We start from the raw sequence: 15649 nt of genomic DNA, 5'->3' as shown, positions 1-15649 counted from the left end.
CAAGGAGTTGGTCACAGTCGGTTGCCAGAGAAAGGAGTCGGTGGTCAGTTGGTTGCGGTGGTGAGGAGTCGGTGGTGACGAGTGAGACAAGGCCTGGCAGGGCAAGTGCAGGCGGCCGCAGCAGCGCCACCCAACCGCCAAAGGGGGCCTGAACGGCGGTTCGGAGCAGGGCCGAAACGGAACGGCGGCTGCTGAACGCGCCGGTTGTGCTGCGGGACCCCCCTTGGACCTTTCCTCTCCCTCCAGCCATCCACCTTCTGCCATCCCTGGCATTCCCCGCGTGAGTCAGCGTTCTGTTTGTTCTGTCCTGGGATATAAGTTAAGTCTGTAGGTAAGCTAAATTTGCACTGTGTCACCTGCGTCTTGTGCTTGTAAATAAACGTGACATCTGTCTTTTTGCTTGTGTGTAAATAGTAGGAATAAATGTAGTAGTATTTCAAACCTTTTTTTGTCTCCGTTTTCCTCTTGCATTGCGTCGCTTTTGTCTTTTCCCTCATTGAGCAGCTAGGGTGCGATACAACCAACGTTCGGGTGGAATCGGGTGAGTTTTGTTAGGTCGCGGTTTTAAACCACCGCTCGGTCTATAACATCCTAACCGCGATCAGCAACAATTGGTGTCGGGGAGTGAGATCGACCCGGAGCGCGCTTCACGCGCTCAAAATTATAAAATACCGAAATTTGTTTTGTTTTAAAGGAAAAGCCCGAATTTTGAAATCGCGCCATGGCTGTCCAAGGCGACGGGATGCCGGTGGGAGAGATAGAGGGGTTAGAAGTAACCCAGGACTTCGGGGAAGAAAGGGAGGAGGAAAATGGCAATGTGGTTGCGGGAATATCAGGCGCGCAAAATGGCGCGCTCGCGCACGTGGTTGAAGGGTCCCAAAATAGCGGCGCCCGCGGTGGCGGCTGGGGACGCTGGGCAAACCGGGTTTGACCTCAGATTATTCTTGACCCAACTGAATGCAAAAATGGATCAAATGGGGAACCGGATGGTGGCTCAGAATAAGCAATTGGGGGTAATGGGAAACGAAATGGGGGTAATGGGAAACCAAATGGGGGTAATGAGGGACGAAGCGAGGGGTACCGTTGAGGGGTTAGACAATAATTTTAAGGGGTTAGACAATAATTTTAAGGAGTTAGACAAGAAATTTGAGGGGTTAGACAATGGGATAGAAGGGGTGAAACATGGGTTAACGGGGGTGGAAAATAGAATGGCTGCCCAGGAGAATCAGTTAGAGGGGGTGAAAAATGGGTTAATGGGGTTAGAAAATAGGATGGAGGACAAATTGCGGGAAATAGGGGAACAATCCGCCCGGGAAATCGAACAGATGGGGAACCAGATGGAGGAAATACGACGAGGGGTGAGTGAGGAGGTCTCGGGGCTACGCGAGGAGGTAAAGCGAGGCGAAAAGCGTATAGAGAAAGAAGTGAGGAATAATACGGCTAAGTTACAAGGGGGAATAGAAGATCTGACGGAGGAGGTGGAGCAGCTGACAGAGGGACAAACTAAGTTAGTGGAGCAGGTTCAAAAGAACACTGCGGTACTAGGAGGGTTAAAGGCGACACAAAAAGAAATTAAAAACGAATTAATAGCGACGCAGAGGCAATGTCAGATGGTACGGGAGGAACTGACAATGAGGGTGGAAGAGGTGACAGAAGCAATGGAGACGAAGGACCGGGAGGTAAGGACGCACGTAGAAACGGTCACGGTAGCCTTAGAGGACGAACTTGAGGAGACGCACTGAGAAATAAAAGAGGTTAAACAAAAATTAGAGGAAGTGGGAGAAGAGGTGAGTGAAATTAAGAAGGGACGGACAGAAACTAAGAGGGAGATAAAGGAGGAAGTCATGGAATATGTACAAGGTCTGTGTTCAAATCATGATGTGATGCTCACTAACCAAATAAAAAGTTTGCAGGTGGCAGAGGAGGTGAGACGAAGTACGGAGGTGAGTGGCAATGTATATGATGTGAGGAAAGCTTCAGTCGGCTTGGGGATTGGTTTGGATCCGGGTGTTCGTGAGAGGCCGTTGGTGAAGTGTGCGACAGGTCTGGTGTGCGAAAAAAGAGGTGTGCGAGAATGTCCGACCATGGGGTGTGTGAGGAAAAAGTGCACGCCGAGGAGTGAGTGTGCCGTCAAGAGTGAGTTGGTCGAAGCGCGTGTGCGAGGGAGCACAGGGAAGCGCGGTGTGGTGAGTGTTACGAAGGAAGTAACGAAAAAGTGTGCGTGGGAGGACGCGCGAGAAAGGTGTGTAACGGACGGGTGCATGAGGAAAGAGTGTGCTGTCGAGAGTAAGGGTGAGTGCGCGACCGAGAGTGGAGGTGAGAGTAGTGAGAGTGAAACGGAGCGTGAGTTGGTTGTGACAGGTGAGCGAGGATGTACACCTGGAATGGAAGGAAGCACACCTGGGATGGTAGAGTGTGTGTGGGAAGGCACATTTGAGTTGGTAGTGAGGCACGTGGATGGGTGTGCGAATGAGAGCACACCTGTGATTGTCACAGAGGAAGTGACCGAGGAGGGGGCGCGAAGAGGTGTGTTAGTGAGGTGTGCGAGCGACGAATGTGTGCCAAAGTGTTCGGTGGTCAGGTGTGTGACCAAGTCGGTGAGCGGAGTGAGTGTACCGAGGTGTGAAAGAAAAGGTACGAGGAGAATGGGAACGGCTGCATGTATGAGCAAAAAAGAGGTAGCGTATGCATGTAAGCCTGCAGGTGAAGCGTCGACGGTAACCGGGTTAAAGGTTAGGTCGACTTTTAGCCGGATCGGGCCCTCGGTGCGTGCCGGGCTTCGCGTGCCGCGAGAACCAGCGGAGATCCGAGCCACGGCGGGTTCGAAAGGACCGCCGTGCGCGATCCACGCTGGGCCTCGCGTGGAGCGGCCGCGTCCGGGCTCCACTAGGCGGAGCGGGCAGCCCGATAGGAAGGGTCGTCATGGCGACCACTTTCTATTGAGACGTGCCGGCAGGTCGAGATCGGGACATTGGATGGCTCCACGCCGAGGTGGTGCGTGGGATCTCGGCCCGGGTAAGCCCCCGTCCCTGCCCCGAATGCGGGACGTATCCAGCCGCTGGCACAAAACGACCCGCGTTCATTGCTCGGCTGTACGAAGCCGGGCTGTAGATGTGAATTGGCGCACCGAGAGGATGTAATAAGTAGACGGACTGTGATAGTGATAGTGATTTGATCCGAAATTTAGAAAAGTGAATAGAATTGGCAGTAAATGGAAAATTTTTGAATTGGTTGGAATTTGGACGAGCAAAATTGATAGAGAGACCCCCGATGTGGTGGGATGGCAAATCCACCATCCCTCACAGGTGGGGGCAAAGGAGCAATAGATTATGGGGTGTATGGCAGTGAAAACTAGCCCGGGTGGGTTAGGTTATATGATAGGGATCTAGCGAAGATGACATTAGGTGACGATAAGTTTAGTTAGTGACTGATACCTGTAGTGGGGACGCAGGTAGTTTAGTGTGGATGATAATGACGTGGGAGCGCGATAGTTTAAAGGGACGACTGGGAAGCGCAAGTTTCAGAGGGGAGTAGTTAGCTGAGATGATGCCGTGTGTGTGAGGATTGAACAGGTGAGAATTGAACAGGTGTGATTGCACAGGTGTGCAACTGAACAGGTGAATGGAGCAGTGTATGAGGGAGTAGTGGTGATTGCGTGTTGTGTTGACCAAATGGTCCAGGAAGAGGAGGAGGGTGCAGGTGGCACCAGGTAGGATTGCACAGGTGTGCAACGACAGGTGAATGAAAGACAGGTGTATGGAATAAATGGTCTGGAGGACTGGAATGGATGGTCGTGGAGTGAGAATGGTGGAAATTGTGGAGTGGAGTGGATGGTGCGAAGGTGTGAATGGGGGAAGAGTGGACCCCCATCACGGATACCCGGGGCGGGTAGTGTAAGTGTTAGGTAGAGGGTACAGGTAAATTGTGGTTGGATATTGGCATCTGTGGTGCGGTTGGAAGAATGATGTTTGGATGGGTGCATTAGTGTTGTGGAAATGGCTGGGCGTGTAGCCTGTTAGTGTGTGTAGTTGGTTTGGGCACTCCACCACTGTAAGGATGTCGGCCAGGTGAGGCCGCAGGTGGGCTCTGGGAGCCGGTAGTAGTTGTTGTGGATGGGGCCCGAGGATCCGGAGGACGGACCCGGGTAGCCCAGTGCCAGAGGGCACCATGGGGTGACAGAGCCAGGAGAGGGGCTGCCCCCAGTTAGATAGGTTAGGGTGAGGAGCTAGGTAAGCTCGGGTGGCAACTACAGTGGTGGAGGTGTGCAGGTGGGTAGACCTGTTGGGAGAGCTACACGTCGCGGCCCAGAAATTGTGCGAGGGCACCGGGAGATGAATCGGGGGAGTGAGACCCCAAATTGAGAAGCACCACAGTTTGGTCAATGGGGATTGGTTGTTAGAACCCATAGTGTAAGTGGCCAATGGATTGGCAGGGGAAAGACCCCGGGTAGTGTAAAGTGTGTTAAAGTCATTTAGAAAGTAGTTAGGATGAAGGATCTCCTCGCACCATCTGCACCCACTCACCGGAGGTGACAGGTAACTCCACACCATGCCATGTTTTATTATTTTTTATTGTGCAAATGTTTGGAATGTGAGATGCATCATGACGTGGGTGTGACATTGTGCTTTGATGTTCCATCTCTGCCTCCTTATGAGGATTGATGATGACTTGATGATGGCAAATTTTGAAGTAGAGGGATTGTGGAGACGAATTTGGTATAGGGGAAATATGGGGAAGACGTGACAGTAGTGACGAATTGGTAATGTGTAGGTTTTGTACATATGGGGTAAGGGCAAGGGTGGGCTAGGTAACAGGGGGGTGACGTACGGTAGGGACGAGCTTTCTCACTTCGCCCTCCGTACGCATTTCGCCTTGCATTGCCTTTTTGATGTGTACCCTTGAGACCTTACCCCTCGCTCATCTGTCTTGTCCCCCCTTTTGTCTCCCACATGAGGACCTGAGCGCCGTTGGGCGCCGAGGGGAGCGTGCGTGGGTCGGCCATTGTGCGCCCGAAATTCCCAGAACCAGCTGTCTGCATCGATGCACCACATTATGGACCACATGTCAGTGGCCGAGCACCACTTATGGACCCCATGGGTTGGGGCATGGCCCCTCTGCTGGAACCGGCCATGAGGGCCCGAAATCTTGCTGGCGGACCTTGGCCACAGGGCACCGATGCCCCACAGGTGAACCACACGTAGTCGGCCCTGTGGGCCATAAATAAAGATAAATAAAATGGACACGTTTGGGCAAGCTTTATTGCAAATAGGCCGCCAGTAAGCAAAGCAAATGAAAATGACAACAACTGGAAGAAATAATAATAACCAGCAGAGGGAGCCGAAGAGCAAGAGACACCTGCAGGGTTGGGTTTGTTGGTTTTATTTTATTCATTGAACAATGGTGACTGCACCGATTGGTGCTTGGGTGTGTATTGGTGCGTTTTTGGGTGCTTTAATGGTGCATTGATGCAGAGCAGACTGTCCTCCCCCCAGAAAGAACAATTACAGGTCCTGGGTTAGTTTTGTAAATAAAATTAGCGTCAGTGTAAATAATGCTCCCCACCGTCAGTGTATAGTTTGAAGACCATTCCGCAATTCGGTTAACTGTGGGCGTAAGTCTGTTAGGCAGGGTGCAATGGAGCAGCGGGACACATTTATTTATGTTTTAAAACCAGTCGCACTCAGGGTCAGGTTAAAAGTAGAGGGAACTACACCTACATGCCACACTAAGGTAAAAGTAATAGGCCCGGGACGTGCCTAAGGGGAGGAGGGTGCAGTGTTGTGAATATGAGAATGTTTTTTTTTATTTTGTTGTGGTGGTAAAATGTTGTAAAATATCACCCCTCCTCCCTCCGTTGTGGTTGTATAAAGGTCAAAGGGCGTTCCCGTAGTTAGTCCATAAAAACATACATGCAGGACACGATATATCTTTTCTTTTGACAGTTATATCTTATTCTGTGTTTTAGGATAAGGCTGTGTCTCCCATTAATTGAAGTACTCCATTGCACCAGTGAAAGAGAATAGATCCCCTTTCATTCCCATCCCCAAAAATCCCCATTTCCTTCACATCCCCCTTTCGTGATTGCCGACCCTCGATTGCCATATTACATTCCCTCTCGTCATTGCTGAGCCCTCGATTCCCAATCACCTCCCCTCCAATAACCGCCATTGACCACGAGGCTCGAGTCAGGGAAGAAAGGCGTGTCTCCACCTCGTCAGAGGAGGGGAGGGGCGCGCCCGCCCGTCGTCGTCCGGGGCGGAGCCCGAGGGTCGTGCGACCAGCCAGGGCCGAGGTGAGCGCCCCGATGGGCGTGTCCAAAGCGCCGGGGGCGTGATCGCTGGGGGCGCTATAAAAGGGCGCAACCGGAAGTGGAGCAAGAGAAGAAGAAAGAGAGATGCACTCTGGGTTGGTCTGGGTCGGTTGAGAGAAAGAGAGGAGGAGTTGGTTGCAAGGAGTTGGTCACAGTCGGTTGCCAGAGAAAGGAGTCGGTGGTCAGTTGGTTGCGGTGGTGAGGAGTCGGTGGTGACGAGTGAGACAAGGCCTGGCAGGGCAAGTGCAGGCGGCCGCAGCAGCGCCACCCAACCGCCAAAGGGGGCCTGAACGGCGGTTCGGAGCAGGGCCGAAACGGAACGGCGGCTGCTGAACGCGCCGATTGTGCTGCGGGACCCCCCTTGGACCTTTCCTCTCCCTCCAGCCATCCACCTTCTGCCATCCCTGGCATTCCCCGCGTGAGTCAGCGTTCTGTTTGTTCTGTCCTGGGATATAAGTTAAGTCTGTAGGTAAGCTAAATTTGCACTGTGTCACCTGCGTCTTGTGCTTGTAAATAAACGTGACATCTGTCTTTTTGCTTGTGTGTAAATAGTAGGAATAAATGTAGTAGTATTTCAAACCTTTTTTTGTCTCCGTTTTCCTCTTGCATTGCGTCGCTTTTGTCTTTTCCCTCATTGAGCAGCTAGGGTGCGATACAACCAACGTTCGGGTGGAATCGGGTGAGTTTTGTTAGGTCGCGGTTTTAAACCACCGCTCGGTCTATAACATCCTAACCACGATCAGCAACAATATATATAAAATACAGCTGGGCCTCAACATTCGCGGTTGACAAATTGTGACCTGCCTCTACATTCACAGCAGTGTGCCCCGCGTATTCGCCGTTTTTTGGGGGCGCAAACATTTATTTTCCATGAGGCGTGAGCATGACACAGTTCTAAATCATATCTTCCCCCAGCCATGCACAAAGCAACTGGATATACGCAAAAGACATATCTTCCACAAGCCACAAGCATTAACTGCTTTTACATTCACAGCCCCGTGCTTCGTGTTTTCATGCCTTTTTGCAGCCACATATTTAGCCATGCTATGGGCAAGCTTCACGGGATGTCCCACCATTCACACTGTAAACCCAGCTTCGCGGGCTGTCCACCATTCACACTGTAAACATAGCTTCGCGGGATGTCCCTCCATTCACAGTCGACCTGCCTCAGTGACCACCTTTACAGTGCGACCACCTGTTCATAGCAGCCACTTAAATTTCCCTGCAGAGAAAACCTGTGTTAAATAACCTGTACAGAACAATCACTCGTTAACGCAAATAGTGGCCACCCAATTTGCTTCCCTTCTTCAGCTTAAATTTGTTTTTAATTAATTTGGTAATTGATCCATTGTAAATCGGTAAATTCAGTCACCTTTCCATGCATAAAACAGTTTTCACACAAAACACACTGACAGATCTCTTACAGATACCAGACTCGGTGGTGTAATGGTGGGAGCATCCACTACAAATCTGGGAGGTTGGCGGTTCAAACTCCGACCGAGTCATACCAAAGACTTTAAATCGGGATGAGACACGACTTCCCCGAAACTTAGTGTCTGTGCTTGTCTCATTGAATAGTCCAGTGTTGTCTCTTGTCTATACTAGGGCATGCCCGTACTATATCTATATCTAAAATTATATCCCCCCCTCTATTTACATGAAATGGTTTGGTTCATGAAATGTTTTGGTTCATTCGCAACGCCAAAGCGAACGGCGAACGCTTTACATGAAATGGTTTGGCCCATGAAATGTTTTGGTCCATTCGCAACGCCAAAGCGAACGGCGAACGGCTTGCGAGTACAGTGACAATCCCCCCGGGGTTTTAATTAGTTTTAAAACATCGTTTAACGCCAACATAGCGCCAACATAGTTTGCCGACGGGAAATAAATGAATACGCTCTCAAATGTGCCATCCGAGGCAGAGTGTGTTCGCCACGTTCGGCACACGCGATAGCTCGCTGCTCTCTGATTGGTTGAATCGTTTTTTGGACATAGCTCGGTAAGTAATTGTCCGATTAATATGAAACCTTGAAAAGGCACATCCTCGGGTCCCCAGCAATATACCTGGCAAGTTTAAAGTATATCGGACCCGTGGTTGTCGAGAAACAGCGGTCACAGACAAACAAACGTACAAACGTACAAACAAACACACACAGATTACTGGAATTATAGATAGATGGGGATGTTGCCACGTGTGTACGATGTGAGTGGCATCTCCATTATGAGCCGTAGATCATATTTTAAAAAATTGTGTTCCAGTGTGCAAAACTTCCGAGTTCCATTTTTCAGTGCATTTATCGTTAATCAATTATTTACGCTCACGACTATCGTCTGCTCCGATTTGGATTGTGTTTTCAATCTTCACATTCGACTCAGTTTTAAGTGTCATAACAAACTATGAAATTTGTCCTCTGATTAGCACTGGGCTATGGCTTCTTTCATGAATCCTGGGAAGTTATCACGTAATCAGCTGTGGATTATGATAAAAATGTTATATAAAAAAGATAAAAATGGAGGTGATCAAGATGCAGACCAGCATAAGATGAGCTGCAGAGTGATCACCAAGATGCTCAACATGTGAGGACATTGCTGCGGAAAGATGCAGATCCAAAACATCGTGAAGAGAAAGAGAGACTGGATGAGAGCACAGAGTGAGACATGAATGAATCACTTTAGAAAAATAATTAATAGAGTAAATATAGGTAACCAAGACAAGTTTGCGTACTGTATACATTTGGGTACTTGTGCTTGAATATAGTCCCTGTACAGCAGAAAAACCTGCACAGAAAGACCACATGTCGATAAATACCACCTTTTCCATTACCCTTGAGCGGTCTTTCTACACAGGTTTGACTGTATAGTGTATTATGTATTTATCCAAGTGAAGCCACCTGCAAATAAAGCCACCAAAATGTACCTCTCTGCGCACATGGCCACGTGCCCACTCTATTGATACCGTTGCAAACTTATTTACATTCATCTAACAGCAGACCGGATTGCACTGAATTGTGTTTATTTTTTAATGAAACTGACCTATTGGTCTTATCTGAACATTTGGAGTTGTAATGCAATTGGGCTACATGAGTGTTTTATGTGACCCTTAAATGTGCTCATGGTTTTTAAATTTTAAAGCGGTCAGAATTCGCCGTGATATGTGCGTTGATTGGCTGTTCAACTTTGCCCATCCCCGCTTTTGGGTAAATCATGAAACTTTGAGAAAATTTTCATTACTCTTGAGAAAGGTTAGTGGATACATTTGGCTTGTCAACATGTTGTTAATGGAAACGTTGAGTAATTGTTTGTTTGTTGAATTAAAGGTTGGAGAACTTACTATGGATTTGTTCGATTATACTCCCAACCGTTTGAAAGTCTTTACTTGTGTATATACATATATATATATATATATACATATATATATATATATATATATATATATATATATATATATATATATATATATATATATATATATATATATATATATATATATATATATTTGCGGTATTTAGAATGCACACAAGTAACATCATTAAAGGTTAAAGGTTTGCCCCTCATAGTTAGTTCCACGAGCATCCCGCGCCCCATTTGGCTGTCCCTAGTCGAGTTAACACGAGGCAGAGCCTCGAAAGCCAAAGGAGGGTTGAGATCGGCCGCAGCGGTAGGGGGACGGTAAGGGTCATCAACCAATCAGGACTCGGGCGGCATGGCATGAGAGGGCGTGGCAGAGAACGTCTGGTGAGTTTGGGAAGGTTGGCGGGGCGGGGCTATATAAGCCCACGCGAAAAGCCCTCGAGAGGACTTTTACAGCGAGCGCATATCGAGAGGACTTTTACAGCGAGCGCATATCGAGAGGACTTTTACAGCGAGCGCATATCGAGAGGACTGGACTTGAGGGGGTGAGCGCATTGTGAGCACTTGTTGGAGCGCATCAAAAAGGACTTTTGGAGAGAACTTCATTGCGATAGCACTTTGAGGATTTGAGGACTCGCTCGCTTTGAGGCTTTGAACTGTGACTCGCCATATTACGTATGCGTCAGAGGGGAAGAAGAAGAGGCGTTGGCGGTACGAGTATGCGGCCACAGCCAAACGCGCCGGTGGCGAATAGCGAATATTCCAGCCACGCGAGTAAACGCGGCCATAGCCGCCAGTGATTAACCGCCAACCGCACCAGAGCCCACCCCCTACCGTTCGCCCCGTAATAACCCTGTGCGTCCAAACGGCATCCAAACGGCCATTGATTTCAGCATAAGGCTGCAACATAACAACAACACAACATGCATTTTAAAGGCCATTTTCCCTGCTAGAGCAGAGGGTTAGCCTTGCGGTCCCCATGACAATCTTCTCCATTTTGCCCTATTCCCTGCATCTCTCCTTGTTAACCCCCTTGTCCGCATTTCTTCTTCCACCATCTTTAGCCAAGTCTTTCTCGGTCTTCCCCGTCCTCTACTTCCTTCTACATTCATTTCCATCACTCTTCTCAACCAGTCACTTTCATCCTTCCTCAACACATGACCAAACCATCTCAACCTGTTCCTCTTCACAGCATCAATCACAGGCTCTATTCCCATCATCTTTCGCAATTCATCATTTGCCTTCCTCTCTCTCAACGATACTCCGCACATCCATCGAACCATTCGCATTTCCACCCTTTCCAACCTTCGTTGCTGCTCTACATTCAATACCCATGTCTCGCTCCCATAAATCATAACACTTCTCACACATGCAGCATACACATTTCCCTTCAGCTTCAACGACACTCCCCTCCTCGTCAGCACGCCACTCAGTTCCCAAAACTTCTTCCATGCACATCTCACTCTAGCAACTGTTGCCGAGTCTGATCCACCTTCTCCATTCAGCATGTCTCCTAGGTAGCAAAATGTTTTCACACCTTCCAGCTTCATGCCGTCTCCAAGATCCAACTCAACATTTCCTCCATCTGCAGCTCCCTCTGTGCACACCTTACATTTGAATGTAGCTGCCACACTGGTTAATGACCCTCTCAGACCACTACATTTTTGATGAACCCACTCAGCGCACATTGTACATTGAATAGAGTTCACTCCGACACCCTTCCTACACACAGCACACAGCACAGGGCATTTCCATATATCTTTTATTTTCCATGTTCCAAGGCTGCAACATAACAAAATGTGAAAAAAGTGAAGGGGTCTGAATACTTTCAGAATGCACTGTATATAGATCCAGGTAGATTTGTATCGGTAGGTGCTTCGACTGTCCTGATCGGGAACCTCACCTGTAATAAGTTCTGTGTAGGCGGTTTGTTTGGATTAAGGTGTATATTCATCCCCATTATGAGGAATGGGACATGTTAAGTAGTTCTAGGGATTATAACTCCCCGGTATGTCGAACCACTGTGATCATCCCGGTGTCCTGTATGGCAACGCACTCTTATAGATTAGCTAGGCCCATTAGCATACACATTAATAAATACACCCCTCTCACAATGACTGACCAGAACAACAAACAGCAAGTGACACTTGGGCTGACAACACCGGCAGGGCAGCCAACATCGAACAGGCAGGCTGAGAGACACACCCAGGATGGCTCGTGACTGACCGGGAGGAGGGGCGAGCAACAAACAGGCCACCGATTGGCAGAGTAGGGAAGGACGTGTGAATAGTCGGGGAAGGGACAGAAAGCTTCCCCGTGATTGGGCGTAAGGAAGGTGAAGGACGTGCCACACTGATTGGCCACCGACCAATGACGCCATGGCCAATCAGTGCGGAAGGCACAAAACCACTACCAGGAAGCTACGCACTGGTTGGTGGAGAACAGAAGGACGTGAGGAAGGCGCGAAAGGGCAGAAGGAAACGACGGACTGATTGGGAGAGAGAGAGAGCTGATGTCACAAGACCATCAGTAAAACCACTCGCTGGCCGACATTTTCTCTCTTCTCGTTTTGGCTTCCTTCCTGCTTGGACCTCTTCCCTGTTTGCCTTTCGTTTCCGGTTGGAGTTTCGCTTGGTGGACGTTGGAGAGACGGTGGGGCACCGAGTGCTGTGTCTCCGGGTGCCTGCGTGCGAGTTCTGTGCTGTGTGGCATGGGATGGACCGTGCAGCGAGGCCGGTGTTCGTGCCAACGCCCGAGCGGTCCATGCCCACCGGAGCTGTGGTCGGACGATGAGCTCCGAAGCTGACGATTCCTGATGGACACTGCATCGACAGATAAGCTCGCACACACAAACACGACGTTTTATTTTATTCATTCTCCCATTTGTTGTGTAGTTTAAAGTCCATGTTTAAGAGCGCTCACTCGGGGGTTTAGTTATTACCGGCGCGTTCTTTTCCTGTCCCGATATTTATTAAATAAACCCTTGTATTATTTTCCCAAACAACTTTAATTCCGTTTTGTGTGAGTTTAATTGATTCGCAGGGTGAAGACATCGTCGGACCGTCAGGTAAGCCGGCACTCTCCCCCAATCCCCCCTGCTCGCGTATCGTCCGCCATCATTTGGAAACGCCTCATAAAGCTCGATTGCTATCCGTGGACGCTCTGTCTTAATAGAGTCATCCACAGAACAATATGTACAAGTATACTCCAAAAAAAAAAAGGGAATTCTTCGATTTGTATCTTGGATGAAAACATTTTTAACATGACCCCTATGTCTATACGATTCACATCATCCAATGCGTTTCAAATCACTGACCAAAGCATCCCAGCTATCGTTCGGATCCAGTGATGCTTCCTCGATTTTTATGAAGTTAAAGTCGCCTTGTAAAGAATGCACGTTAAAAACGCAGCTCAATGTGAAAGCCACGAATTAATTCCCTCACTCCTACAATGCTGACTCTCCAGCTATTATAATGCCATGCTACCCATGCTGCATTGACATTGGGATGGGCTGAAGAGAACCAGTTTATTTTCCCCAGTAGAAAAGATCAAGATGGCTGTTTTATATGCAACCAGTCGCGAATGTGAAATGTCGACAAAAAAGAAATAATTCCAGTATAAACACGACAGAGCATTTAACAATGCACAGCCTCTCCAGGGTAAATAGACTACAGTAGACCTTACAATGAACAATCTACATAAAAGTATATCTGCCTGTGGACTCACACACACACACACACACACACACACACACACACACACACACACACACACACACACACACAAAGATTGATCCCATTAGCCTTTCCTGTATATATGCGGGAATGGGCAACGCTAACCGGCATTCAGTACATATGAAGTGGACCTTTACTCTGTGTTAAAGGAAGGCGTTAAGTGAAAGGCAAATTAAACTTCGGTGGAATGTGGGCGTAATGATCTCGTGGCCATTTCCTATGTGTCTGTATTCCTTATGTTTCTTTGAACTCTGATAATTTATCTCATGACAGTCCTACAAATGCTCGAAATGCCTTACTTGAAATGCTCTCCCATCGTAACGGGTTCCAGAAAAGCAGAAAAAGTTAAAATGTTGCCTCCAGGCATTTCACTGAAATGCAATAAAGCTCAAAATTTGATAGAGCCATTTCCTTGGGTGCCGAGATTCTACTAAGCAGGACCTAAATGAGGTCCCTCGACACAGTTGCAAACCTGATAATCGAGCTTGGCAATTCATCAGCAACGGTGATGCAACCTGTGGAAGAGACGCACGTTTGTGATGCGAGGGAATAAGAAGCACCTTTATTTGCCACCACTCCAAATTAATCGTTGCAATTTGCTTGGTACTGTCAGTGAAATTTGCAGGTTTGCTCAGAGGGCAAATCCACAGGAAATTTGTGCCTGTGAAAACTGCCAATAGGGATGTGCTTCAAATGCTAACAGGCTCACTGAGACAGTACCTGTCGAGCACGTTTCCCAGAACATCCTCACATTTTTGCATATCTGTTTCTCGCCAAAACGAAAAAAAAAAAATTGCATTAGCTGTCCACACTTTGAAATGTAAAAAGATTCCCTCATAATCTCCAGTCCTTGCTCTGGGGAAAATGGAGAAACCACGTAGAGGTCGTGTGTAACAGACAAGCTGTGCGAATGCGATAAAGATGTGCAATTCAAACGTGTTGCTGGAGAATAGTGTTTCGAGGGAGTGTAGGAGGATGTGGCATCTGCGTCTTGGCATGGCATCTGAAAGGCTCAAGTTCAAAATCAAAACAGGCCATCGACAAAACAAATTCACGCAGCTATAATCTACTGCGGTCCCACTGTATTGGTATCATTAAAGGGGACATGAAGCATCTTGATGGCGGGACAGCTCCGTGGGCAATTCAAAATTAGCCCCTGATGGGTCATACATACAACTTTCAAAAACCGCAGGAGTAGCTGATGGTGCTGCATGGAGAAGCACACCATCCTTCGAAAGGATGTGCGGGGTGAGATTGTGTCAACATAAAAGGTTTAGTTGTCTCTTTCAGAAGAGATGGCCTTTGAGCCAGTGCCATATCCATATAGACCATTCCAGTAGGCAAAACGGTACAAGGATGATTGAAGTAAATGTTATTTGTGTAGTTTGCCCTCCGTTTCTGAAGAAGGCCGCTGCATGAAACTTGCAAGCACGGTCAATTTGTTTAGTGCATAAACTGCAAATGTGATGTTGAAGTTATGCGTTAAGTGCAACGTAATAAGAAATATAATAAATTAAGTTTAAAGCATTAAATAACTACCCTGACAAAAAATGTCCAATTATATATTATGAGATGTAATGGTAATCTTCAGCAAGTGATACAATATGGATAGAAAAAGAAAAAATGTGTCAAAAGGCCTCTTCATGTTTTTTCCACTCCCTTCGATATCCTTGAAAATGCAAAAGTAAAAATCATGCATCTATTTACGAGCGAGAAGCGAAAGCTGAACCTCCTGCCCTTTCTCTACCAAGGCTCCACTTCAGGGTCAGGTCTATATACGACAAGGTGGGGAGGTGATCCGGCTGACCTCAGAAACATTGACCCTGCCCTCGGGGAAGTTACAGGCACCCGGGCTGTCACTGCATTCGTGTTGAAACTTACACCAGCTGCAAAGTGCTGTACTCCGCACACATTCGAGGCAGCTGCAGCAGCACCATAAAAACAGGGAAAAGGGTGATGGATGTGGGGGGCATGAGGGGTGTGGGTAAACACGAGAGAAGGGTTGGGAGAGACAGAAATTCATACTTATTGACAGATGCATATATATAGTACAATGAATGAATAAAAACAGATTGAAAGCAATTTCGACTGGCAAAGTAACGCTTATATTGATGGATATGCAGACAAGTAACTGTAATAATAATAATAAATGAAAAAGAGATCAAAGGCTTCCCACAACATGCCTCTGGTGGGCATATATTTTAGCCACAGCACAATATCACCTCTACGATGCCACCATCATCTATCAGCTACT

At 47.9% G+C, this 15649-nt stretch overlaps 1 protein-coding gene across 3 annotated transcripts in view; it reads right to left on the bottom strand.

Annotated features, from left to right (window-relative positions):
• Positions 1-15649, bottom strand: part of LOC137438937 (plexin-A1) — a 583415-nt gene that overhangs the window by 291414 nt on the left and 276352 nt on the right. For all 3 annotated transcript variants that reach the window (XM_068134429.2, XM_068134443.2, XM_068134436.2), the window contains exon 10: positions 15203-15317. In XM_068134429.2, the coding sequence (XP_067990530.2) occupies positions 15203-15317 (115 nt within the window). The remainder of the gene's footprint in view (positions 1-15202; positions 15318-15649) is intronic.

The sequence above is a fragment of the Myxine glutinosa genome, chromosome 1 (assembly GCF_964187855.1).
Source record: "Myxine glutinosa chromosome 1, kmMyxGlut1.1, whole genome shotgun sequence".
NCBI classification, from domain to species: Eukaryota; Metazoa; Chordata; class Myxini; order Myxiniformes; family Myxinidae; genus Myxine; species Myxine glutinosa.
This window is presented reverse-complemented; position numbering and strand designations above follow the sequence as displayed.